Below are 13,107 nucleotides of genomic sequence, written 5' to 3'. Positions count from 1 at the left end.
AATAACCAACCAAAGTGGTGAACGTTTTAGTGAAGCACCGACTATTTGTTCACGAACTCCTTTTGGTATTACAGGCAAGATTTGCCTAAAGTCACCGCCTAAAACAACAGTAACACCACCAAATGGATTTTTGTTATCACGGATGTCCTGAAGTGTTCGATCAACTGCTTCTACACAAAATCTGTGTTGCATAGGGACTTCATCCCATATAATTAGCTTAGTTTCCCCAAATAATTCAGCATGTATTGACTGTTTATGAAATCCACATATAGAATTGTCTAAAATATCTAACGGAATACAAAAAGTTGAATGTGTAGTTCTGCCTCCCACCAACAACAACGAAGCAATTCCCGATGAAGCAACAGTTATAACAATATGACCCATACTACGACATTTGGTTGCAATTGTGTTTTATAAAAATGTCTTTCCAGTGCCAGCGCCTCCACTTAAAAAGAAAATGGTTCCCTTATTATTGGTGACAAAATGGTCATATAAGCAGAAGATTGTTCATCATTTAAACGTTCTATGTTGACTTGTACATCTACTGCCTGACATTCATGTTGAATCATTCTATGCTCGAGTAATAATCTATTCCCAGGTTGATCATTCCAATTTCCAGTTGAAAGAGGCATAGGTTTGAAATGAGTTAAATCTTTTCCCGACTGTTGAAGAAGTTTATTAATTAGATATAAACCATAGTCGGTGATTTGATTCTCAGACGGTGTTATGATTCCAAATACTGTACGCAACTTGTGCGCCAAGTCATCACAAATATTAAGTGAGAATTGATTCCACAAATGATCGGGATTTGGAGGGAAACAATGCAAGAGAACAACAACGAATAATTTTCTTAATTGATGTCCAGATTTCATTTTTATAGCTTCCTCTAAACATTGTACCCATTCACCATTATCTTCTAAAAGTCCTCGAGCAACACAAATCTTTCACCACAATTTGGACTCGCAAAATACATTCTACCGATTGCAAATCCTTTTTTTCTTGAAGTCCACAAATGTTGTTGTCTATTCCACACATAGTGTTCTGGAAATTCTTGATAAGTGAATGCACGTGCCTCTTCATTTGAAACACAACATTTAAAGAAGGCTAATAAAATTGACATTTGTTGTTCAGCCCTTGTTAAAATTGTTTCCCTCGAATCATCGGGGTTAAAAAGAACACGGTGCATACCTGGTAAATGAACTGCCAATCGAACAACTGACGGGATCTCCTCATGTAAAGTATGGCCAAATATGCGCCAAGCTGCTTCTGGTGGTCCGATGTATCGTGCATCAAGATATTGTTGAATCTCATCTAGCCTTCCCAACACAAATGTAGCACGATCATATCCTTTGAAAATGTACTTGTGGATATATTTTACGCAACGCAAACCCGCACAAACTTCAACGTTAATATGGCAGTTGAACAACTTGGAAAAGTAAGCATTATAAGGTACGATATCTCTGTTATCAACATGATGACCTTTGACGGTATACACTTTACCGGTATCACGACGACGATAAATTGGATAACCATCCACATCTATTGTTGTCGACTCAGTAAACATTCGTGGAAACCGTTTAGTACATCTTCCATCTTCCATACAAACGGCATGTTTGTCCCGAGTACCGCATGGTCCATGCACCATATAACTCTTTACAATTTCGAAAAGTAGAGGATCTTCTTTAGGATCTGGAAATTCAGCTGAAACCAACCTATCAATTTGATCAACCGTACGTACCTTGTCGGATTGTCGAAAAAAAATCAATGCATGCATATGAGGCAATCCACGTTTTTGAAATTCAATGGTAAAAACATGACCGACTGTTTGACCTAAGATTCCATGTTTTTCAATCAGCTTCATTAAATGTTTTCTTTTTAATTCGAACACACGTGCAACTAAATCAGGCCTATCAAGGGAAGTTTGATTGGGAAGAAGTGCTGACGTGATTTCTGGCCAATGAGGATTCCCAGTCATTGTGATGAACAAATCGGGATGCTTGTTATAACGTGTGATTGCTAATGAATCCTGCTAAAGTTCAAACATCATTCTTGGACTACCAGTAAATGAAGAAGGTAATATAAAACGTTGACCAACTTGATATGGTTCCAATCCAGATTCCTCAATATCAGTGAGACCCTTGTAAAGTTCTGCACGAAGTTGGGCTTGGTTTAGCCGATAATATGTCAATCGATTTTGCTCTGTTGCTGCCCAAGCATCCACTAAAAACTCTTGGAATAATTTTCCGGCCTTTAGAATTGTTGTATACTCTGTTGGTCTATCAAAACATCGATAACTATACCACTGCATTTGAGTTAATCGATTAGCTGAAGATTTGTTGTTTATGACATCCCACTGAGTTAACGTGGGATCCCAACCAAGCTCGCCATATGGAAACAACAAAACATAATGTAATGGAAGATAAGCAGGATGACATTCATTTATTTTCATTAATCCATTGCCGCCTTTTAGGTGGATAACAATATCTCTCATTCCACTTTTTTCCGTACCGTCCCCTGGCAAGATAACAGCAATTTCATCTGTTGATGGCAAATTGTAACGACGTCTATCTGTTGACGAATTATAATGCAAGTATGCTGGCAAGGTCTCATTTGTTGCATTCGATTGCATCAAAATTTCATAGGCCTGAGAATATACTCTTACAAACTTGTTATTTTGAAGTAAAACATCTTGAATTCCCCTACTTCGAGGCGTGGATCTCGACGTTTGCGACAATCGATTGCAGTATTTGGATGAAAGATGTAAAGTTGGGCGTAAGAAGCCTCCAATCCTGCTTCAGGTATTAAGGAACCTGTACGGTGTCGTAGCTTACCGTGTATAGTGAATGATGTAGGCCCCCTTCCATTTAACACTCTTGGCTCCATTGTTGACCCCAGACTTGTAAATGCATTTGATGCCTTATACTCTCTAATGAATTTTCTAAAGTGCTTTGAGTATGCATCGTTGCCATCATAACCCTTTGAGTGCTTCAGGTGGTTCAATAAGTAAAGGTAATTTTATTTTTCCTTGCAAACAACATGTCCCGAACAAAGGTCTTGTGTTGGATGATTTTGTTAACTTTTCATCATTCTAGTGCAATGCTTTGCAAAAAGGACACAAAACATCCATTTGACCCAAGAAATAACGTTCTTCATGTACACGTACCACCGGAAGCACTTCTAAATTACTAACCTCAGTAAGACCTGGTAGTACGGTGGTTGGCCTACATAATAAAATAGTTTATATAATTAATCTTAAGTAGTAATTAAAACAGAATTATTTTATAGAGGTGGATAGGATTTATTACATGTTATGTACCGTTGAGGATGTCCCTGGCTCAAAAATTGAATGTTGCCTAGTTGTATCCACCTCATTCGGAACATCATGTACAGGAGAAATGGTAGGTGTTCTTGTTATAACACTTTCAAAATCAACATTTAAGTTCCTTGGTGGAAGTTCAGAATGTATGTCCAAACAATCAAGACGTGGAAGTCTACTTTGCTTAGTAGCCTTTGGTAGAGCGGGTTGAGCAGCAAGTATGTGACTTGGAATGCCTAAGTGAGGTAAAATAATGTTGGTCGAATACGTCTCGCTTTGTGGAAGAACTATTCCAGTCGGTGTTATAGAGGGGAAGTATTTTGGTGTAAATTGTATTCTGCTAACGCGCTGCAATTTCTCCCTATCCTTTCGTAATCGTTGGGCAAGTGCACGTTTTGATATGACATTTGTTCCAGTATTTAAGGAAACCTAAATTAACAGAGATGAAGCATCTTATTATTCTTTGTAAAGTAAATATGACTCAAAAATCATTAACAAAAATAAATAAGTGAAGCATATAACCCATATGTGTACCTGAGATGATATTGCTATAGCCTTTCCTTTGTCTAAGTTTTAGTCTTTTCTTTTACATGTGATTCTTGAGGCGCAATATTTTCTTTCTCTTTCTCTAAAAGTTTGATCGTCTTGACAGAGTTCGTTGGCCATTTAGGGGAAGAAACCTCAACGTTTGGTATAGTAATTAAAATTAAACTTTATATTATGCTCACAACTTGATCAATTAAATGTTTGAAAGCCTACCTCAGATGATATCGCTGTAGACTTTCCTTTGTCTATATAAGTCGCCTTTTCTCTGACGTTTCTGGGCTATTTACATCATGAGATGTCCATATTAAGTATGAATAGTTTGAAAAGATTAGTTAATGAAAAATCAAATATTAGATGACTAAGATACCAAACCTCCATATTGTGGACTGTGACCTGCACTCCGTTTTTAGTTAACAATCGAATCTGCACAAAATTGTCATAAGGTTTGAAAATAATAACTTGTAAAGAGTAGTTGATTAAAACTGTTGTAAGTCTCTATTACCGTCTCATCCACGTGGGAGTCGACCTATTTGAAATGAAAAATAATATTTGTTAGTAGAAATTTTTTTTGTCAAAATTAATTATTATACTAAAAGATATATTGTACCTGCCCGTATATTGAGAGGTTTGGAGATGAAGAGTTCCTGAAAATGCCATAGTACTTTCTCTTCCTTTGATTCTCGGTCATGTTGAGAGATCTATAATGACATATAATTTTACGGGAAAAAATTTAGTTTCAATGAAGAGTTAATGTAACCACTTAATGTGCATAAGAACCTATAATGACTGCAATAAATTGGATATGTTCATCAAGTTATGCAATCAATCAAGCTCAACCATCAATTTCAGAATAAATAAGGGTTCATTTTCTTCCTTATTTTTATTGGCAGAAATGTACTGTAAACTCAAACTACAATTCAAACACATAAATGTCTATGATTTTTTTCATATTATTTTCGTAAACTCAATTAAAGGAATCATAATTAACGGAAACACAACATCTTGACGTTACAAATCTGCTATACACCTGAAAACAGTTGACTATATTGTAAGGAGAGGAAGGAAGCTAAGTAAATGATACAGACATAAAATTCTTGCACAACAAATGTTTGGTTGTTCTTAAACTTCGATCCTGTAAAAAAGACCAACAAAAAGATGGATTAGAACTGTAAATATGGGGTGATACACTGAAAGATAACCCATTTTGAGTTTAATCTAAACGACAACAAAGGTAAGAATCATACATAATTAAAAAGATCATAAGAAAATGGCATACGTGGTGCCGCTATTATGCGAAGAAAAAAGCTAAACTACAAAGGCTTAAGTGTTACTGAAATTAAGATTGATATATAGAGAAGTTATTTTAAGATTTTCTCAGAGTAAAAAAACAAACATGTGAAAACTGAAAAATACACAGAGAAAGGGATGAATACATGTTTCACAGCAAATTATGTTTCTTTTCTTAAGATGGTAAAAAGGGCAAGAAAATCAATATAGAAAGGGAAAAAGATACCATTAGTAACCTGAAAAAAAGAGTTCACAAAAAAAACTCGAAGAGATATTCGCAACCTGCATAAAGAATTCTATCTAATGGAGTTCTATAAATGATAACCTAAAACAAAGAAACTGTCTTTTCATGGAAAACACTAATATTCGTTCTCTTTCTGTCGTGGAATCGTGTTTGTTCTAATCTCCAGGTAAGTGAATGATCCCAATTCAGATCTTCAAGCTCTGATAAAATTAGAGATTAGTTAGTCAACCCTAAAAACTCAAAACTAAAGCAGTTTGATCAACCCTTTTTCCCCTATTTACAGTCGGATGAACCCTAAAAAAAATATCGGCAAGATATAACTTGTGATTGAAAAATATACCATCGATGCAAAGAAAAATAATGAGAGACAAATAAACTTGAAACATGCAGTAAGTGACACAAACCGATAATAAAAATTTGTACAAAGTACAAAATCTAACATTTAACAGAAAAGAAAAGAAAACATATAACAAAATTACCTTGAAGAATTTCGTTAGTGATGTGGTGTGAATTCACCACATTTATGTCACTTAATTTAAATGAGTTAGTCCATTTTATACTTTTATTTTGACTAGTTATAAACTTCTCTTGATTAGGTACTATCTATGGAGTTGAACAAGAAAAACGGATAAAAATGAAAAACAAGGCGCTTGAAGGGTAAATTGGTCATTTGGACCAATGGAAAGTAAAGTCAATGATGAACCCAATGGTGAAGACGATAATCGAATCGGAGTTCGGATGAAGAAATGGTGATCATAAGAAGTCGATGGATATTTCGGTCTTTGCTAAAAGCAAGAAGATGTAGAGAATGATGAGAGCACCCTATTTGATTTCTTAAATAGAAGCAACAACCCAAGCCCAAGAGTGTAAAGAAGATGAGCAATTAGAGATTTTATGAACACCCCCATCAAGATTTTAGCCTTAGTCAAAGAGTATGACCAAGTCAAGTTGACTAGGGTTTTAGTGAAAATAACAAAAAGGCAATTAGAGCATCCCCAACGGCCCTGGAGATCACCAAATTTTGGTGATCTCCAGGACAATATGCACCCAATGGCACGGGAGATCACCAAAGATCTCCCGTGCCATGAACAGTAGCCGGCCATATCTGGCCGGCTACTGTTCACCTTTCATCAAATTGGTGATGCGGTAGGCCCCATAATATTAAATATATAATTCATCCTTTTTGAATTTTTGTTTTCCATTCAGTCCCTTTATTTATTTTAATGTTTGTATTTGGTCCCATAAAATATTTTTGTTTGGTCCCCATAAACAATAAAATGTCGTAATGATCTTAATTTATAATTTAAATCTTATAATTTTAATTACTATTTCAATAAATTATTTGTCATCATATTTTATTTAAAAAAAAATGAGTATTAAAAATGATAAAAATGAAATCTAGTGTGATGAATAGTGATTTGGTGGGAGTTTTGGTGTTTGCCTTTGGGTTCAAGAATTTGAAAACACCAAATAATTTGGTGAAAATTCCTTTTTGGTGACTAAATTGGTGCTAACCATTGGGATGCTCTTAGAGGGTTGATGAAGGGGGGCTGAATTCTGGTGAGAGAGAGAGAGAATAGGCGGTTTGAAAGGAGAGAAACCAAGAAATCACAACATTAATGAGGCGGTTTTGGATGAATTTATGAAGGTGGTTTTAGTTGGTATTTAGGAGGTGTTGTTGTTGGGTTTGTAGAGAAGAATTTTCTTGGGTAGGAAGGCTGGTTTTGGGGATTTAAGGAGGTTGTTTGCTTGATAAAAAAGGGTGGTTTTATGGTGGTGTAGTGTTAGGAAGCTGGTGGTGGTTTTGGAGAATTCTTTTGGCGGTTTTGGGTGGAGTTAAAGGACGGTTTTTGGCTTGATTTAAAGGCAGTTTTGCTGGAATTTTTTTGGAGGTATTAGGGTGCGTTTGGCTGGACCAGGGAACCAAAACTCAGCTGGAAAAACTCCACTTCTCTTCCACTTTCTCACTTGTTCTTCCATTTTTACTTGTTTTCCATCTTGTTCAATCACTCCAAAAGCATATTAATTTGTGTTAAGTTACTCATATCAATTTAATGAGATTTTCTAGTGTTTCAAAATTAAGAAATCATGTGTGTGGTTTACTCTTTAACTTGAATCTCAATATTTGCTTTAACATGAGTAGCTAATCAATTTGTTGGGGTCTAGGGATGAAATCTTGATGAATTTGTGATTGTGATTGTGTTTGTGATAATTTAATGTGTTTGATAATAAATTGATGTTCTCTTATTTCGATTACTTGTTTCAATCGTTTTTCATGTGTCTTATCAAGTACTTCGCATAGTTAATCAATTAGGCAATGTGATCGACGATTCGGTTTTATTCGTTTAGGAAGTTTATTTGACTAAGTATTATCTCCGGACATACGTAGTGCTTATGAACATCCACCTTAGGAATCGAGACTAGGTTTGTATCAATCCATTCGATTAGATCGTACATAGTTGTAGGTTCACCACATCGGATTCCCGGACCTCGACACTTCTCTCACTTGTTGTTCCCGACTCTTGTTCCTCCGAACTGTTCTCTCAAATCTCTCTCGTCCTCTTACATTGATATTTTAGTTTGTTTTACTTACTTTATTTTCTTATTGCTTATTTGATCATAAACCTCACATTATCTTCGTTTATTTCCGCTTTTGTCTAAGTAAGCCTTTGATATCTAAACTGACGAATAAGACCATTCGATATCCAAGCTACATTCCTATCCTTGGATCGATCCCGGCTTTGCCGGAGTACTACTTGATACCTCCGCTTGGGTTTGCAACCTTTTCGGGTGCATCAGTTAGTACATACCTTTAGCCAATCAACTATCTTTTAGTATTTCCTTAACACATGCTTCACAGAAAGAGAAGGAAATGAATTAGATGGACAAAAACAAACCATTATCCACTATCTTTTTTTTTTTTGATGAAATATTATCCACTATCTTAGCAAAGCCAAAACGAAAGATTTAATGAGAGACACACTGAAATTGAAAAACAAACCAATAGAGTTGTAACGTAAACCCGTTCAGAAATTGAATACGATCAATCAAGTTCAAACGAAAGAAATAATGAGAGACTCACTTAAAACTAAACCCAAACATTCTCAACAATTATCACCACAATGAAGATTGTTAGTTGTTCATCTTAAGGCTACTAATAAGGAACCACATTACTCGATCAAGAGATCAACTCATATATAGATCATCAAAACTAACACAACAATTATCAAAAGTCCTGTGTTACCTAAATAAAACCACATACAACCACAAATTCCAAAATGAACAACTTCAAAATGAGTCAATCCCTCTTGTTATTCACTGTTAACCTACAAACCTTTTTGAATGTTAACCTTACAACTTCAATGTTCACAATAAACATTTATGTAATAAGGAATCACAAATCATACTTAACCTACAAACCATTTTGTATCAAAAATAGTTTTGTACCTACTTAACCTAAAATCTGATTATCAACTAAACCTTAAATCTGATTATCAACTAAAAATTGATGAACCTAAACCCAAACTATACAACCACAAATTCCAAAATGAACAACTAAACCTAAACCCAAACTATAATACCACAAATTCCAAAATGAACCTAAACCTAAACCTAAAAACACACAATCTAAATGAGTCAAACCCCCAAAAAATTTCCCACCAAGTTAACCTAAAAACTGATTAACCTAAACCCAAACTATTAACCCCCAAAAAATTTCCCACCAACTTGAAAACCTGAGAGAGATAGAGAGATACCTAACTCTCATGAAAACATTTTTAACCCAAACTATTATCATCTCTCATAGAAGGAAACTTGAAAACCTGAGAGAGATAGAGAGATGGAGAGATACCTGGAAGAGAGATGGAGAAAGATGAGAAGAAGATGAGAATGAGCCGTGAGCGGGAAGGAGAAGAGCGGGAGTTTTAGAATCAGAAAATGAAAAAAATGAATAAAGAAAGGGGAAGAAAATGGCATCTTTTGGGAGGTGCTCTTTATTATATTCTTAGCCTTAAGATGAAGCTCAATTAAATCTAAACCATCCAATTTTAGAAGCCCCAATTTCAGCCACTTGATATAACTCATGAGACTAAATCTTGGCCATTGGGAGGAGGATGTAACCCGTGCCCCTAGGGCACGGAAAGTGTTTCTGAACAATGCGAGGTTGAGCATTTTTCTCTTTTTGATTGACATTACAAATTGACCGTTTCTTTAAGCAAGCATGGTATGATATAAAATATAATCTATTGTAGTCAAATAAATCTTTCTGTTGTACACAAAATATTAAATATGCTACAGAGCATTTCTGTTCGGAATCAATCCAAACATAATAACAAAACCATGACCTTCAGAATGTTCATTATGTTGGACAAAACTTTTATAAGTCAATGTGTATTAACCTGAAAATAGAAATAAGATCTCTTATTCTCTCCTCTTAATTATCTTGTTCTAGAATTCATAACCTATACAACATGAACTAGTCAATTCTGATTAGTATTACATAGAACTCTCTGTGGAAGTTACCTGCATAATCCTAGAGATCCGATCGTTTTGGGTCCAACCATAGCCCTTAATCAATAAAGAAGATCCAAGTCTCAAGTCTTCGATGCTCCAAAAACCACGAACTCCTGTCTTAATGTGATAAAAGAGAATGTAAAGAGATAAAACAAAAGAAAGTGAACTTACTATCAACCCAAAACTCAACTTCTAATAAAATTGTAATAACCAACACTATATTAAGCATTTAACTACATTAAAATCATGAACGGTTTAGAGAGCAGAGAGAAATTCTCATGTTTAACATAAAAGCATCAATGTTAACCTAGAATTGATTAACCTAAAATCATTATCAAAAACAAAAAAGCAAGTAAACTTAAAAGCTTCAAAACCTAGAATTGATTAACCTAAAATCATTATCAAAAAACAAAAACAACAAAGCAAGTAAACTAAAATCATCATTATCAAAACCTAGAATTGGTTGACCTAGAATTGATTAACCTAAAATCATCAACTCTCATGTTTATCATAAAAGCTTCAAAACCTATATAATTGATTAACCTAAAATCATCAACTCTCATGTTTATCATAAAAGCTTCAAAACCTATATAATTGATTAACCTAAAATCATTATAAAAAACAAAAAGAACAAACTATTATCAATGAATCAACTCTCGTGTTTAACATAAAAAAACAACTTAACATCAAAACTAACCAAAACATTATCAAAAATCATAAAAACAAACAATGGTGGGAGGGTAAGATGAGAAGCTAAAGCTTACTAACCTAAACATCTAAGGTAAAGCTAAAGCTAAATTTTTGATGTTAAGTTTCAATGTTAACCCTAGAATTAATCTAAAATCATTATCAAAACAAAAACAACAAAGCAAGTAAACTTAAAAGCTTCAAAACCTAGAATTGATTAACCTAAAAACTGATTAAGTAAACCTAAAATCTAACACACCAAGTAAAATAAAATCTGATTAACTAAACCTAACAACTAAAACACCAAGTTAATCTAATCATCAAAGATAGAAACCCTAAAAATTCTTTACCTGGAACTCCAACCTTTAAACCCTAGAAAATCTTCCTTGAGAGAGACTGTGAGTGAGAGAGTGTGAGAAATAGTCAGATCTTTTCAAGAGAAATGGAGGGAGATGATAGAGACAGACGGAGATGGGAAGATGAGAGAGAAGGAGATGACCGTGGGCGGGAAGGCTCGAGCCGGAAGAGTCGAAATAAAATAATAGAAAACTTAAACCCATGTCTTTTGAAGATGGCATCTTTGGAAGATGCTATTTGTTGAGATCTCAGCCCTTGGATGAATTGGCATTAAAGGTAGGCCATTTGATTTTTCAAAAATAATCTCAATTTATTCTCCTCCACTTGATATAACTTGTGAAACTCAATCCTAACCATTGGGAGGAGGGGAAAAAGATACCCTCCTCCCTTATTATATAGATATTTTGACGTGTACGGTCATTTCCCCTTTTAGATAAAGACTTTTTTTTTTTTTTTGAAAGTAACTACTTAATTAACAAGTTTGAAGTTTCTAAAGCATTTTCATTTCAAATTAGATTCTAATCAAAAGCTCGTTAGCATGGTTCCGTTAGGAACAACACATAACTTTGGCAATGTTTTCGACCAAAAACTTGGCAAAACATGATTACCAATAAAAAATTAATTGTGATTTTAGTTTAGCTACGTAAAATTCTTGGATTCAATTTTAATTAAGCATGAGCAAAGAATGAATATCGAAAACATAAATATTATTACAAATACATTAAAGTAATGATGATGTACATCATTTATTACAAATTTAGCGAGAAAATTCTAATTAAAGACACAACATAAGCACCACCAAGTTCATGTTTATTAGTTACCAACACACGCATGACGAACCGAAAGAACTTATAAGAACATTAGTACGATCATACAAACGTTATAAAAAGGTCTTGATCAGCAACCACGTTAGGACCGTTCTTCACCAATCGGAACATCTGAGAGAAGTGATAAAAGTAGAAGTAAGGCTGTAAGGATGACATATTTTAAGGACACACTTGTTTAAGTTAAATCTATCAATACACGTGAATTAATGAAAAAAAAAGTTGTAATTTTTTTATCTAACTTGTATCGTAAAACCGATGAACAATTTGATGTCTTAAACAAAACAAAAAAAATATAAAGTAGATACTTTTAATGTCACATCTAAAATTTTCCATGAAATCGAACGTGGTATTATGGCATTAGGAAAAATCTTTCTATCTCCATATTAGGTGCAACGAATAATTACCAATAAACTTGAATGAACCAGTACACAAAATAGAGTATCAAAGTAAACAACAAATTAACCTGAGTGAAATTTATGTAGTTGGGTCTAGACTGCGGTGTAATAACTTTTCCTCGGACCAGCACATGTGCCCCACCTTCCATACCTTTGTCACTGTCTAGCGGGAGATACACAAACGTAAAGTTTTGAAGATGATGACATGGGCCGAAAGGGGGAGCACTTAATGTTAGGAGGATTTCCATTTTGCCTGAAACCGTGCCATTTAAGTGGGTGAATATGGCATTATCATGATAGAAGGTGCCAAGAGCCACTAAACTAAAATCAATGGTTTGGTAGTAGTCGACCAAAAACTTCTTAATCTCAGTATCCATTTGGGTAGTTTTCTCTATTTAAACTTCCTGGATTCTTCTATTTATGTGATCCTTTCAAACTCCTTGAATGTTTTTGTAAATGAATAAGAGATTGCACTCTATTTATAAGAAGGATCAAGGATATACGAAAATGTATCCTTAGACAGTTTAATGTCCTATTTTAAATTGTTTAAAAAAATGTCATATTTTAAATTAATACATTTCATGGTTTCCGACAAGTACTATTTATGAATATATGATTGAATCAATGATAATGATTGGTTATGTATTTTTATTAAATAAATCATATAAATATTGTATGTCAAGACTTTGATTAAGAGTAAAAAAAAAAAAATCTACACTAGTATAATGCTCTTATCCAAAATACCTAATTCCATAAACTTGTATGAAATCCTCAAGTAGACTTTTTTGTCCATAACATATATAATTTCTTTTATCTTTTCAAGTTATTGCTGCGACAATTTTGCCCTATAGATTAATCTTACTAATGTATCTATCTTTAAAACCAAAATATCAAGAATATGTATATGTTTATATATTTTGTCCTAAAGACTTGATT

The 13,107-nt window shown here is 34.0% G+C and overlaps 1 protein-coding gene and 1 long non-coding RNA gene across 3 annotated transcripts; both read right to left on the bottom strand.

Annotated features, from left to right (window-relative positions):
• Positions 1-485: 485 nt before the first annotated feature.
• LOC147549183 (uncharacterized) lies at positions 486-10,018 on the bottom strand. 2 transcript variants are annotated; one of them, XM_086671972.1, is made up of 10 exons: positions 9,892-10,018; positions 9,737-9,790; positions 8,204-8,245; positions 4,890-4,994; positions 4,470-4,560; positions 4,365-4,388; positions 4,235-4,285; positions 4,076-4,141; positions 3,306-3,745; positions 486-3,221 (listed from the first exon to the last, which is right to left on the bottom strand). In XM_086671972.1, the coding sequence occupies exons 5-10, from the start codon at positions 4,548-4,550 to the stop codon at positions 3,089-3,091; spliced, it is 795 nt and encodes a 264-aa protein (XP_086528098.1). In that variant the 5' UTR covers positions 4,551-4,560; positions 4,890-4,994; positions 8,204-8,245; positions 9,737-9,790; positions 9,892-10,018; the 3' UTR covers positions 486-3,088. The 2 variants fall into 2 exon arrangements, with proteins under 2 accessions (XP_086528098.1, XP_086528097.1); XM_086671971.1 differs by lacking the exons at positions 4,076-4,141; positions 4,235-4,285; positions 4,365-4,388; ... (3 more) ...; positions 9,737-9,790; positions 9,892-10,018 and adding an exon at positions 3,851-3,939.
• Positions 10,019-11,635: 1,617 nt separating this feature from the next.
• LOC147549182 (uncharacterized) lies at positions 11,636-12,747 on the bottom strand. Its single transcript, XR_015238150.1, has 2 exons — positions 12,240-12,747; positions 11,636-11,887 (listed from the first exon to the last, which is right to left on the bottom strand). It is a non-coding gene; the product is annotated as an uncharacterized LOC147549182 (long non-coding RNA).
• Positions 12,748-13,107: the final 360 nt, after the last annotated feature.

This window comes from Eschscholzia californica, unplaced genomic scaffold, assembly GCF_041429995.1.
Source record: "Eschscholzia californica isolate CP2 unplaced genomic scaffold, dmEscCali1.0.p SCAF_3, whole genome shotgun sequence".
Lineage (NCBI taxonomy): Eukaryota > Viridiplantae > Streptophyta > Magnoliopsida > Ranunculales > Papaveraceae > Eschscholzia > Eschscholzia californica.
This window is presented reverse-complemented; position numbering and strand designations above follow the sequence as displayed.